This window comes from Rhineura floridana, chromosome 1 (genome assembly GCF_030035675.1).
Source record: "Rhineura floridana isolate rRhiFlo1 chromosome 1, rRhiFlo1.hap2, whole genome shotgun sequence".
NCBI lineage: Eukaryota > Metazoa > Chordata > Lepidosauria > Squamata > Rhineuridae > Rhineura > Rhineura floridana.
Window position 1 is genome coordinate 109,825,555 of NC_084480.1, and position 12,612 is coordinate 109,838,166.

At 41.7% G+C, this 12,612-nt stretch overlaps 1 protein-coding gene across 1 annotated transcript in view; it reads left to right on the forward strand.

The window, feature by feature from the left end:
- The first annotated feature begins 7,032 nt into the window (after positions 1–7,032).
- The window catches only part of SLC1A1 (solute carrier family 1 member 1), a 60,881-nt gene continuing 55,301 nt past the window's right edge, over positions 7,033–12,612 (forward strand). Inside the window, exon 1 of the mRNA XM_061629213.1 lies at positions 7,033–7,741. Coding sequence (XP_061485197.1) covers positions 7,642–7,741 — 100 coding nt within the window. The 5' untranslated portion in view covers positions 7,033–7,641. The remainder of the gene's footprint in view (positions 7,742–12,612) is intronic.

The following is a 12,612-nucleotide window of genomic DNA, read 5'->3' on the forward strand; positions in this document are numbered from 1 at the left end:
AATGAGTCATGACAACTGCCCAATACAGAGTCTGCTACAAGGTTATCAGTTTCCATTTTTTTCTTTCTTGTTTATTTATTGTTCCAGCTGATTTTCACATTTTTGAAATATGGATTCTTCAGTTTCTCTTGCCAAGGCATGACAACTAAATGTATTAAGAATGGCTAAAAAGATAAACCAGACCTGTCACTGTTTGCTTTCTGCTACAAAGAAAAAATTATTTTGCTAACACTGTTTTGTAATTTTGTAATAAAAAAATAATATTTTACAGTATTTACTATTGGATAATTCCCACAGTTCTTTCATAGTTTCAGTTCTTATCTTAGATTCCACAGTACAGAAATAATACCACCAAAGGCCTAGACAACAGTTTCAGATGTATCACAGATATTATCAGACATCATGCATACCCGAGGAATAATCTATACATGGATTTATACAGGCTTGGCATTTGGTCACACAGTTACAGTTAATCCGGGTAAAGTCTGGATCAGCCCGAAGGTCACCTAGAAAGCAAGGAGGAGTGAAAGCAGGGTACACTTAGGGAACATTGTTTACTGTGTGTGTCACCAGTGGCCCAGTCAGTGTGACAAAAGTTGCAACAACTTTGCCATGCCTGAAACTACATCTTGAAATGTCTGAGATAACCTATGTTGTCATTTGTCTTACTGAAAAGTGGAAATAATATTTCAGTATGTATCAGTGACTTTTTTATCACTACATTATATCCCCATAAAGATTAGATATATTAGCTAGAAACAAAATTACCATGCAATTTAGAATGTCCCTGACTTTCTTAGGCTTTGTGATAAGGACAATTTGTTGTGCTCTTCCAACTTAAAACAACTCATTCTAAACAACAGAGGTTGCATAAATCCACCAAATTTCATGCACAATAAAATACCAGCATCTATATTTGGCGAATGGGTTTTGTTTCATCAGTGTATTTCAACATACCCTATGATCAAAGTAGAAAGATTTTATTCAGCCTGGCTCAAACTCATTTCTTCATAGTAATGGCCTGAAAACCAAAGTTTCTGGCTCATCAGTTCTCACCAAAATGAATTCTCTAGTCCAGGGCTTCTCAGACTGTAGTCTGTGGACCATCAGCGGTCCATGAATTTCATTCAAGTTGTCCTCAGCATTTCTATAAAAATACAATTAAAAATCAACAGCATCTAGCATACTGCAATTGCTAAAACGGGCAAAAAAATAATTAAATGGTCTGCCAAAATCCATAGCAATTTTCAAGTGGTCTGTGGGGGGAAATTTAAGGAACCATTACTTTAGTCCACAGTCATCAATAGCCATCCGTATGCCCACTCCACTCCACTGATGTCAACACTACAGGTCCTCTTGCCCCTAAGCTATGTGGGATATTTTCAACATATTGCTTATTCCCTCTTTCACTGAAGCCACGTGCACCCCTGAAAATCCTTTTCAGGGTTTCTGATCACAGGGAAGTTTCCAAGCACATTCTCCTGAATGTGCTTAGATAAACCTTGAACTGAATTGAGTGTTAGCATTTGAGTGGAATACTGGCAGAAGCTGAACTGTAACAGGATCCCTGTTGAAGGAGCACACTTTACCCTGGATATAATCACTCTGAGATTCTGGCTTTAGAAAAATTATAAAGCTTACATTTATTATAGGAAATACATACTGGATAGCAGAGATCCTAGTTCTAGCTAACTAAAGTTGGAGATGCCAAGAGCCCTGCTTGCTCTTTCGCCTCTGCAGGAGAGACAAAGGAAAGATGCCTCCTCTCTCAAGGACAAACAAAGAAGGGGGAGCAGGAAATGAGGTCAGCAACCTTAAGATTATTGGTTTACACACCTGAAAGAAAGTCAGCACAGGTTAGGTCAGAAAGACAGTCAAGAAAGCTTGGAGGTTCCTCTATATAGCTACTCTTTCCCATGCAGACTCCCAGCAAGGTTAGTTGCATCCCAACACTTCCAACATCCAGAAAGGTCTACAGCAGAGCCGGTGTATGTGGGAAGTTGTGAGTAGTGCTTGCACATGCACCCCATGCCTACTCATTTTGAGGGGTTGAGAAGTGAACAATGGTGTAAGATCACAGGCAGGAGAAACATTGAGATAGCGCAAGGCCTTTTACAAACCTCCAAACCAATCTGCAGACCCAAGGGTCAATAGCACAACTCTGAGTGGCTATAACATTTGAAGAACAGTACCTTCAAGGGACAATGCTAGGCAGAAATCCAAGAAATCCATACAAGAAGGAGTGCAAGGCGCAAGAATAAATCTAGCTCTTGTAGCTTATCCAAACAGAGTGGGATAATCCACTCTTTCCATATCCAGTTTGTCAGCTGATAGTCCTCACTTTTCGCCTTTTTGTTTGCTGTTTCCCAATAAAAAAAATGTCCTGATGAAATTCCCGATTTCAAATAGCAAATCGGATTTTTGCCGGTATTTGAAGGAGCGGATTTAACCAGCCAAAATGCATGACACCGCGCGACGTCATTTGGACGACCAAAAAATAATAAGCACACATAGCGCGCGTGTCACACATTTTGCAGTTGTCTGGATGAGCCCTTGGTCAAGCAATACCTCACAGAGTGCAGTCTATACCTGGGCACCCAAAAGTGGATGAAAAATGTTGTCTCCTGGTCTGTCAGTCAGACAAGGAGTCCCTTTACTCACAGTCACACACATTAAACCTAGTATAGCTCACTAAGCAGTACCAAAGGCTGCAGTACCTTTTGTTCACAGGTCAAGCCCTAAATTGCTGGTTATCAAGTGATGGTCTTATCAGTTTGATAACCTTAATGACAGAATACTAATCTCCTTCCTGCTCAGATATTTTTCCTGACAATGAGTGACTAATTCCAGTGTAATGTTTTCCACATGTATTCTTTTAGGGATTAATTCCTCGAAGGTTCAATTTGAGGACACTGTTATGTTGGAAGTGAACTCCAGTGGCGTAAGTACAAATATCAAAAAGTCTTTTTTTAAAAAAAAAAAAATCAAACAATAAAATACTGCTCTTTGTTTGCTGACCAAGTATGCTCACTGAGGACACAATTTAGATAGTTGCAAACCTTTCCAGAATAGAATCTCTTAGAGTCATTTTTCATTATTGAGTTCATCTTTTCAGCAATTTCGGGAGTGATCCATCAGCCTATGGTACCTTTAATTCTTTTTCATTTTATTGAGACATTTTTATTACAGATTTGAGTTTGGTTACCCATACAGAAACTGCCAAACTGAATCTTCATCCAGGATTGGAGCCAATATTTGTCAACCTTCAATACTAAAAGTTCAGTCTAATATAATTCAAATTAAACCATGAGAAGGAGCTGAAAACTAGCAAAAATGTTTATATTTTGCTTCACTTTGTTTTTATTTCATCTGTAGTTTGATCATTTCTTGTTTTTAATATAACTGTTATTTAATAGCTACTGGGAGAAAGGGCAGGATATAATTTTAATAAATAAATAAATAAGATAATATTTATTTATTATTCTCTTCAAGGATGTCAGGGTAGTGTTCACGAGCTTATCCCATTTTATTATCATAACAACCTGGTAGACTGAGTCATAACTGTTATGACCTGAGTCATAACTTTCACAACTAAACCTAAGTTCAAGACCAGGCATTTATGGTTTAAATAGAATACACTACCCATTACAATACACTGGCTTCCTAAGCTTTTTTCTTACTAAGAATACATATATAGGCACATTTCAGTTTGTAAAATCCAGCTCTGAGCACTTCAGTTACCTGAAGTCAGGCAAGTGAATATGATGAGCAGGGTTTTTTTCAGTATTGGCACTTGTCCTCAGAAATTTTCTTCCAAGGAAGCTCACTGGCCTTGCTTGCTGCTGGTCTTCCAATGTATGGTGACAGCAGGGGTAGTCAATGGACTCCAGCTCCCATCGGCCCCAGTCAACATGGCAATGATCAGGGATGATGGGAGTTGTAATCCATCAGCTTCTGAAAGGCACCTTGTTAGCTGCTCCTGGGTTATAGCATGTCTGTTCTACAACGCCTCTGAGTGAACTGTTGTATTAGCAAGGTTAGCTCAGTGCCGGTTTTTGGATTTTATTGCAGAAGTTACTATGGGTTTAGAAGGAATTTTAGAATCATTTAGGGCATTGTTTTTGTTTTGGCTTGGAAATTTTGTGCATTAAATGATTACTTTTGAGATCTGTGAGATATCTTGTAGATGTAACGCTGACCAAAAAGTGGGCTAGAAATTAAATATAATAAATAATCATGGATTACACAAGCATAATGTTTATCTGTCTGTATCTTTTTGCACCACCAGATTGTTTGCTTCACAACTTAGAAAGGTGTATGCTATATTTTTCTTTATTTACTTTTCTGTTTTCTCCTATGCTTGCAGGGTGGAGGGGTTGCAATATAAAACAGCTAAACATTTTTATTTCGTATGTTATGGCAAGTGCTCCGCTGTTTGGAAATGCAAGGTAACATCTAAAGATACTCAAGAATAAGCCCATTGAAATAAATGAATCTATTCTGAGTAATACCACCCGAAATGACTTTTGTCTAGGCATATGCATTTACACAAATGCTCAAACCCAGCAAGGGAGATCCTGGGGTGCAAACTGCAATGCTTAGCTCAGGGGCTGCCAACCTTTTTAGGTCTGTGAGCACATTTGGATTTTTGAGTGAGTACCATGAGTGCCATCCCCTCTGGCCACATCTCTCCCCTCTCCCTTGGCTCATCCCCTCCCCCAGGCAGAAAGGGACCAGCACATGCACGCACACACCTTCCCCAAGGGATGGGGAGGGGGAGTTGGATCCAGCAGAATTAATCTGTGCCTTGAAAAGCATGAAGAGCTGAAGGAGGAAGTGGAAAAGAAAGTCTCTTTTCCAGCTTCCTCCTTCAGTTCTGCATACTTCTCAAGGGAGAAAAAGATAACCGCTCTCAGCCACCTCATGGTCTCTGAAGCAATTTAAAAACAACAGCACTCAAACTGATCCCACCAGGTTTTACAGTTAAAAGGGGCAGGATTTGACTAGCGTTGTGTTTCAGAACTAAGGTTTCAGAAGACAGCAATGGAGACGCATTGGAACCAGCAGAACAGTGAGTGTGCTTCTACCCTTAGTGGGCACTGGAGGAAGACCTCAAGGACACAATTTTACCCATAGGTGTCATGCTGGCAGCCCCTGGTTTAGCTGGTATCTACTACTGAATGCAGCTAGTGACTCAGGTCCACATCTGAGACCCCTAGCTGCACGTAACAAAACACAGCTGAAGCAGGATATGGTCCACAGGCTTTAATTACTGACATTTCAATAAAGTCTAGAAATAGTTTTCTTGAAGGAGTTTCTATGTACTATAAGGAGAATGAGCCAGGCAGCTGAATATATATAAAATTTCCTCTTCGGGGGGGGGGGAGGAGAAATCCTGCACACAGTACGTATTATTATTTATTATTATTATTACTATTAGCCGCTTTTCTCACCAGGTAACCCAGAGCAACTTATAAACCAATTAAAAACAGCATAATCCTTTAAGTCTAATAGTGTGGTGGTATTATTTAAAAAGTACAAAACCCTGAATGCACAGGTCAAAGATAGTAAAAATGACAGAAATTGAAAGCACCAAGTGAATGCTTGCTTATCTCCATCTTACCCTATCCTCCCATCTTGACTATCCCTTACTTCCTCTTGCACCACTAGATATACCAAAAGTAAATCAACCAAAGAAAGCAGCATGCTTCCACCATGGTGCAATGTAGGAGAATGGGAATGAAGAGCCTGAGGGGACTATGAATGTGGAAACTGCAAGCAAGATGAAAGGGCTGCTTTACACAATGCTGGCCTTAGATATTTTTTTGTGAAAGTTAGTCGAAATGACACTCATTTTAATCACAGGAAGAAACTGAAGTTGGAAAACAGAAAAATAGCACTTGTCTGATATCCTCCGTGGCGCAGAGTAGTAAGCAGTAACGCAGCCAAAGCTCTGCTCACGGCCGGAGTTCGATTCCAACGAAAGGAGGAAGTCGAATCTCTGGTAAAAAGGGTCGAGGTCCACTCAGCCTTCCATCCATCTGTGGTTGGCAAAATGAGTACCCGGCACATGCTGGCGGGTAAAGAAAGGCTGGGGACGGAACTGGCAATCCCACCCCATATATATGGTCTGCCCAGTAAACGTCGCAAGACGTCACCCTAAGAGTCGGAAACGACTGGCACTATAAGTGCGGGGACACCTTTACGTTTAAACTTTAAAGCAATTTCTTAAGATTGCTTCATGGTAATTCTGGCCCTGACTACATTACTACCATGAGGATCAAAGCATGAAAGTAGAGTGTATATTGCTCACAAATATTGTTCTACCCATGGGTTTCAAGCTGTTTTCTTGCACAGTCAAATGCGTAACATGTGAAGCAGTCTTCAGCTGAGGACACAGAAGGATGAAAACGGTCTGCTTTGTGGAGTGGGGAAGGATAGTTTCACCTCCCCCTCTTGCTATTTAGCACATGCCGCTTTTCATCGGAAACCTACAACATAGATATAAATCAATAAAAATAAATTAATTAATCAATAAAAATTAACAGGATAATAGTTGCCCAGTCTCTTCTTCTTCTTCTTTTGTAATAAAGCAATAATAATAAAACAACCTCTTCCCCCCCCCCCGATCTGCTCTACTGCAAATAAAATAAGTTAAAATAAAAAAACCTTCCGCCTTGTCCATTTCGTTTCCCGAGAGGAGCTGCCAAAGGGGCGCACGCCGCAGATGGCAATTCACCTGACCCACTGAGAAGGAAGCCCTTCCTACCGCTCTAAAACGAGCTCTCCGAGGGAATACCCAACCAGACCTATCTTGAGCACTGCAAAACACGGTGAACACCCCCGGTCTGGGTAACAACTCTAGGCAAATAAATCCTTCCTCTTTTCCTCTCCCCTCCCTAGCAATCTCTCACACATTCTGTCACTCAGCTCATTTGCCACTTTGCATTTGCATCCCAGCGCAGTTAGCGCGGCGCTGACAGCAGCCCCACATCTTCGCAACTAACGTGTGCTGAGACGCGAATGTAAATTGACCGCCTCACGAAAGAGCGGGAATGCAGGCGACCGACCGACCCTGCTTCTGCACCAGCCCCGTTGGCATGAGCACGCGGAAGCAGCGCTCGCTGGATGGCGCCCCAAAGTGTCCCCTCCTCTCTCTCAGGCATCCACTCAGGACCATCTGGTGGTGCAAACGGAGTGCTCGCGCGTGCGCCAGCGCAGTCTGATGGAGATCCCCAGGCACGCTGTCTGCGCTAGGTGTTGTTGCTGTGCCTGACAGAGGCAGCGCGCGCACCCACCCACCCACCGACACACACGGCAGCCGCCTCCACGCCTCTCTTCCTCTCCGCCTGTGTATGTGGCAGCCGCAGACGCCGCCAGCAGCAGGAGCAGCAAGGAGAGAAGAGGCAAAAGAGGGACCGGCAGAGCGACGAACGCGCCCCGTCCCCATCTTCTCGAGGACTGCGTAGCCACCGCACGACATCATACGCAGGCTCGAGCGAAAACAGCGGCAGGCAGACCGCGAGCCAGAGCCGTTCTTCCGTTGCCCGAAGAGCTCCTCGCCTGCTCCTCTCTCTGCCTCTGTCTCTGCCTTCTCCGCGCGCGGGTCCCGCCTGCCTCCTGCCACAAGGACTAGCCACCATGGTGAAGGAGCCTAGCAGGAAAAAGGAGGGATGCGACTGCAAGCGTTTCCTGAAGAACAATTGGCTCCTCCTGAGCACCATCCTCGCCGTGGTCCTGGGTGAGTTGGTGAGGAGGGAGGGCTTGCTGGCTCCGAAGGCTGCTGAAGCGGTGTGTGTGTGGAAATCTCTATTTTCACTAAATGGGTGCCTCTTTCTTTCTCTCCCATGCACGCGTTCATTCGAAAAGGGTAGCTTTCTTGCCTTCTCATTTGAAGTGAATCCTTTGCGGCTCCTCTTAGTCAGGTTTGCTTTCTTCTGTCCACGTACAATACATATATATATCTTAAGGTGAAATTAAATGGTGCTACTTTCTTAACAAAGATCCTCCGTGGTGCAGAGTGGTAAGCGGCGGTAACGCAGCTGAAGCTCTGCTCACGGCCGGAGTTCGATTCCAACGAAAGGAGGAAGTTGAATCTCAGGTAAAAGGGGTCGAGGTCCACTCAGCCTTCCATCCATCCATGGTCGGTAAAATGAGTACCCGGCATATGCTGGGAGGTAAAGAAAGGCCGGGGACGGAGCTGGCAATCCCACCCCATATATATGATCTGCCTAGTAAATGTCGCAAGAGGTCACCCTAAGAGTTGGAAACGACTCGCACTACAAGTGCGGGGACACCTTACCTTTACCTTTTACTCTCTTAACAATGAAAAAAAAAACAGCCTCAAATATTACCTGAAAACGTATAAGTGTCTTTCCCCTCCAGGTTTCCTCCTGCAGCCCCTGGGACAAATGGATTTTTATTTATTTATTTATTTATTTATTTATTTATTTATTTATTTATTTATTTATTAGATTTATATCCTGCCCTTCCTGCCAGTAGGAGCCCAGAGTGGCAATATCTCCCTGGAAACAGCCGCAGATAAATTAGCAGAATGATTTTAGACTGGCAAAGGGATGGGCATTATAGCTGGGGTGTTGCCATGCCATAGTGGAGATAGGGTTTGTGAAAGGTTCATCCGTCAGTTATTTTCCGGAAATGAACAAATCATTTCGTGCTGATGCTGGGATTGCTACTGTGATGAAATGTTGCTAATGCTGAAGAGCTGATCTGGCATTTTCTGAGCATCAGTAAAATGCTATTAAAATTAAGCCACTCTGGTTCCTGATTCTAAACATGTTTACTTGGGAGAAGGATCCACAAAGTTCAACAGGAATTACTTTATTGCAAGACTGTTTAAGATTAAAGTGTCAAGCGAATCTTAAGGGGAGCACATTATCAGCTTGTACAGGTCTAGCATCATTGCAGATCTTTAGTTTATATTAGTTTATAAGCCATCATTGACTTGTCCTATCAGACTACCTTGCTCTCTCATCCATCTGTTCTTGGAAGAGAGGCTCATTGATTTTAGTAGTTTCATTCTAAGTAAAGGTTATTAGGATCATAACCAAAGAAAGATAGGATGAAGGTCATTATGTGAATGCTGTACTGGAGTTGTATAGTTTGATTTAAATCATATTTACTTGAAAATAAGCTTTGCTGCATTTAAAGAAACTTACGACTTGTTAAGTAGGCTTAGGATAGCAGGCAGTAAGTGACTTTCTTAAATGGAACTTACTTCCAAATAAATGTACACAAATTGCAGCCTCAGTTTTCCTTTTTTTTCTTTCACAAAGAATGATACGCACATCTCTTTCTGAAATTTCCCAAGCCACCTCTAACATGTGAAGTTAGTTCCTTGTAATTATTTACTAGAAACACACACTTCTTTTTGTATGTAAGCAGTCCTCTCATTCCAGCATGAATTGCCTCACTGTCAAAAAATATAGAGCACCCTTGGTGATTGTTTCCAGCCAGGATTTATTAAATAATTCATTTCAGTCATTTCATTTACTTGAGTGTACTCAGCTATTGGTATTACTGTAACTGTCAGAAGTGTAAATCATGCTTATCCAACCAATATTATTCTCATGCAGTGTTAATATATTTTAATGCTATCAGCTCAAACTATCATAACGTTTGGGGGCAAATTAATACTAGAGACAAAAATATATCTTCTCTCTCCATTTCTCCCACTATTGGTTTCCCAAAACCTAAACCACATCTCTCAGGATTCTGTAGTCAAGTCATCGTGCTATAAAAAGGCAAACAACCAGGGGCGTCACTACCGGGGTGCGGAGGGTGCGGACCGCACCCCGTTGACACCCTGAGGGGGGTGACACCCAGAGCCGCCCCGCCCTACGCTGTTGCCCAGCAAAGGAGCCGAGAAGCGCTCCAGGTCGGCGCAGCCAACTCCTGCTCGGAGGCAGGCGGGCGAGACGGAAAGCAGGTGCCCGCTCGCTGGCAGTGAAGCCGGGACGGGCCTTCCACCGCCAGCCTGGAGGGCGCGCGCCGGAGGTCCGCACCCCCCAGCACTCCCGCTAGTGACACCGCTGCAAACAACATTGCTAGTTTTCTTGAAGGAAAAGAATTAAATTTTAAAAAATCTTATATACATATAAACTCCATTGAAGTAAGTGTATTTATTTTATTATTACATTTATATCCTTATATCTCCAAGGAGCTCAAGGTGACATACATTTTATCCTCACAACAACCCTGTGAGGTAGGTTAGTCTGAGAATAAGTTCTTTGTAATTTTTTATTCTTTTTCCTTTGAATAAGTGATCCCTGTGGAATCGCACAGACTGCTTTTGAACCTTGCCAGGTGACCTTGGAGGTTGTAGTTTGAGAAACAAACAAGACCCCTTGGGCTTATGGAACTAGTTTTCTAATTCTTTGGGTCCTGGCTACGATTCTGATGCTTTATGAATTTTATAAGCTCAGGATCTGATCCAGAAGGCAAATTCACAAATGCAAAAACCTATTTCTGTGAACTGAACATCTTGAGAATTATTTGAGTTTAATTTTGCTCAGCTATTAATTTGGTGATTTCCTTGCCACCCTTCCTGCAGGGAGAAATTTAGAGTACCTTTGAAAAAAGCCACCCTTTCCCCTCTGAGCAAGAATTGAAATAATAAGCAACAAAACAATAAATACTAATAATTATGATGTACTGATAAAATGGTTGTGATTTCATTGCTTGTTTGCCAGGTACTTCATTTTCAACAGAGTTAAATGTTTTACATAGAAGTGAAATTAGGTTTTCATTTTCTTAAAGAAAGATCTATATGCTTTAACATGTGATGTTAAAACTTCTGGAAAATTTAGCAACATGTTTGTAATAATGTATTTCAAGTACATTTTATAAACAAGAATCTTCTTCCTGGTTTTGTAATTTTAAAAATAGCACTTTTCTTCATGCTTCCTTCAAAAAGTCTACTAGAATGGAAATGTATGGACAGAAGTGTATGGACATAAATTAATAACAATTTAGCAAAATTATAGGTATGGATTAATGAAGAGTTATCTGGGACCTACTCTGAAAATACATTTTATAGATAGCATTATATTAAAGATATAGTGCTATACTTCAGTACTTTGGAACACTAGTTTATTTTTTCTCATGTGTCATACTACAAAGCAACCAGTTGAATTGTCTTTTATGTCAAAGCAGCTGTCCTTACATTCTAGACAATTTTAATTTTTTGTAGTATATGACAACTTTGGAATGGCAAACCCTTGACAATTAAAGTGTATTTACGCTTTTTTCAAGGTAAAGGACAAAGTACAATATCTTACTTCTTTAGTTTAATCAATATATGTTGGGAAAAAATGAAATGGACTGCCTTCAAGTCGATCCCGGCTTATGGTGACCCTATGAATAGAGTTTTCATGGTAAGTGGTATTCAGATATGGTTTACCATTGCCTTCCGAGGCTAAGATACAGTGACTGGCCCAAGGTCACCCAGTGAGCTTCATGGCTGTGTGGGGATTCAAACCCTGGTCTCCCAGGTCATAGTCCAACACTCTAACCACTATGCCACACTGGCTCTCAATGGAAATGGACTGCCTTCAAGTCGATCCTGACTTATGACTACCCAATGAATAGGGTTTTCATGGTAAGCAGTATTCAGAGGGGGTTTACCATTGCCTCCCTCTGAGGCTAGTCCTCCCCAGCTGGCTAGGGCCTGCTCAGCTTGCCACAACTGCACAAACCAGCCCCTTCCTTGTCTGTAACTGCCAGCTGGGGGGCAACTGGGCTCCTTGGGACTATGCAACTTGCCCATGGCTGCACAGGTGGCAGTGCACGTAACCCCTGAGCCACTCAGGGGTGATCTTTAGCTGGCCCTTTACACCCAGGAGACATGAGCGGGGATTTGAACTCACAGACTCTGGACTCCCAGCCAGGCTCTCCTCCCCACTGTGCTATACCAACTTCCAGTAATATGTTACAAGAGGAAAATGTTGTTTGAAGCTATTTTCAACAACAAATTATGCACAGGAAGGCTGAATTAAACACAACTAATTTTAGTTGGATTGGGGCCAATATATTTATTTAGATTAGCAGTGTTTAGGGATGGCGTTTGCTTAAAAATATTCAGCTGCTTTTTTCAGTGATCTTTGAATGAAACATTTTTTTAAAATAGCTGTTTCTGTGGAACGTTTCAAAATGTTTGTAACCCACCTTTGAGTAAGAGTAGTGTAGTATCAGAACTATGTATCATAACTGTTTATTTCATTTAACAAAATTTATATGCTGCTTTATTGTGCAAAAACCCTCTAAGCATTAAAATTATCAATAAAAGCAGTTAAAAACAAGTAATTAAAATCAAAAACAAAACAACACTAAACCTAAAAAGAGATTAAAACACATCAACATATATGTGGCTCGGCTTGCCTAAAAATAAAAGAATACAGTGAAGGCACCTGCTGATGTCAATAGGCAGGGAGTTCCAAAGTATAGGTGCTGCCACACTAAAAGAACAGTTTCTTACAAGTGTGGAATGAATATTATTTGGCACTTGTAATAGTGCCAGTTCTGCTGATTGAAGTGCTCGAGTGGGCACATATGGGATAAGGTGGTCCTGCAATTGAACTGGTGCCAAGCTGT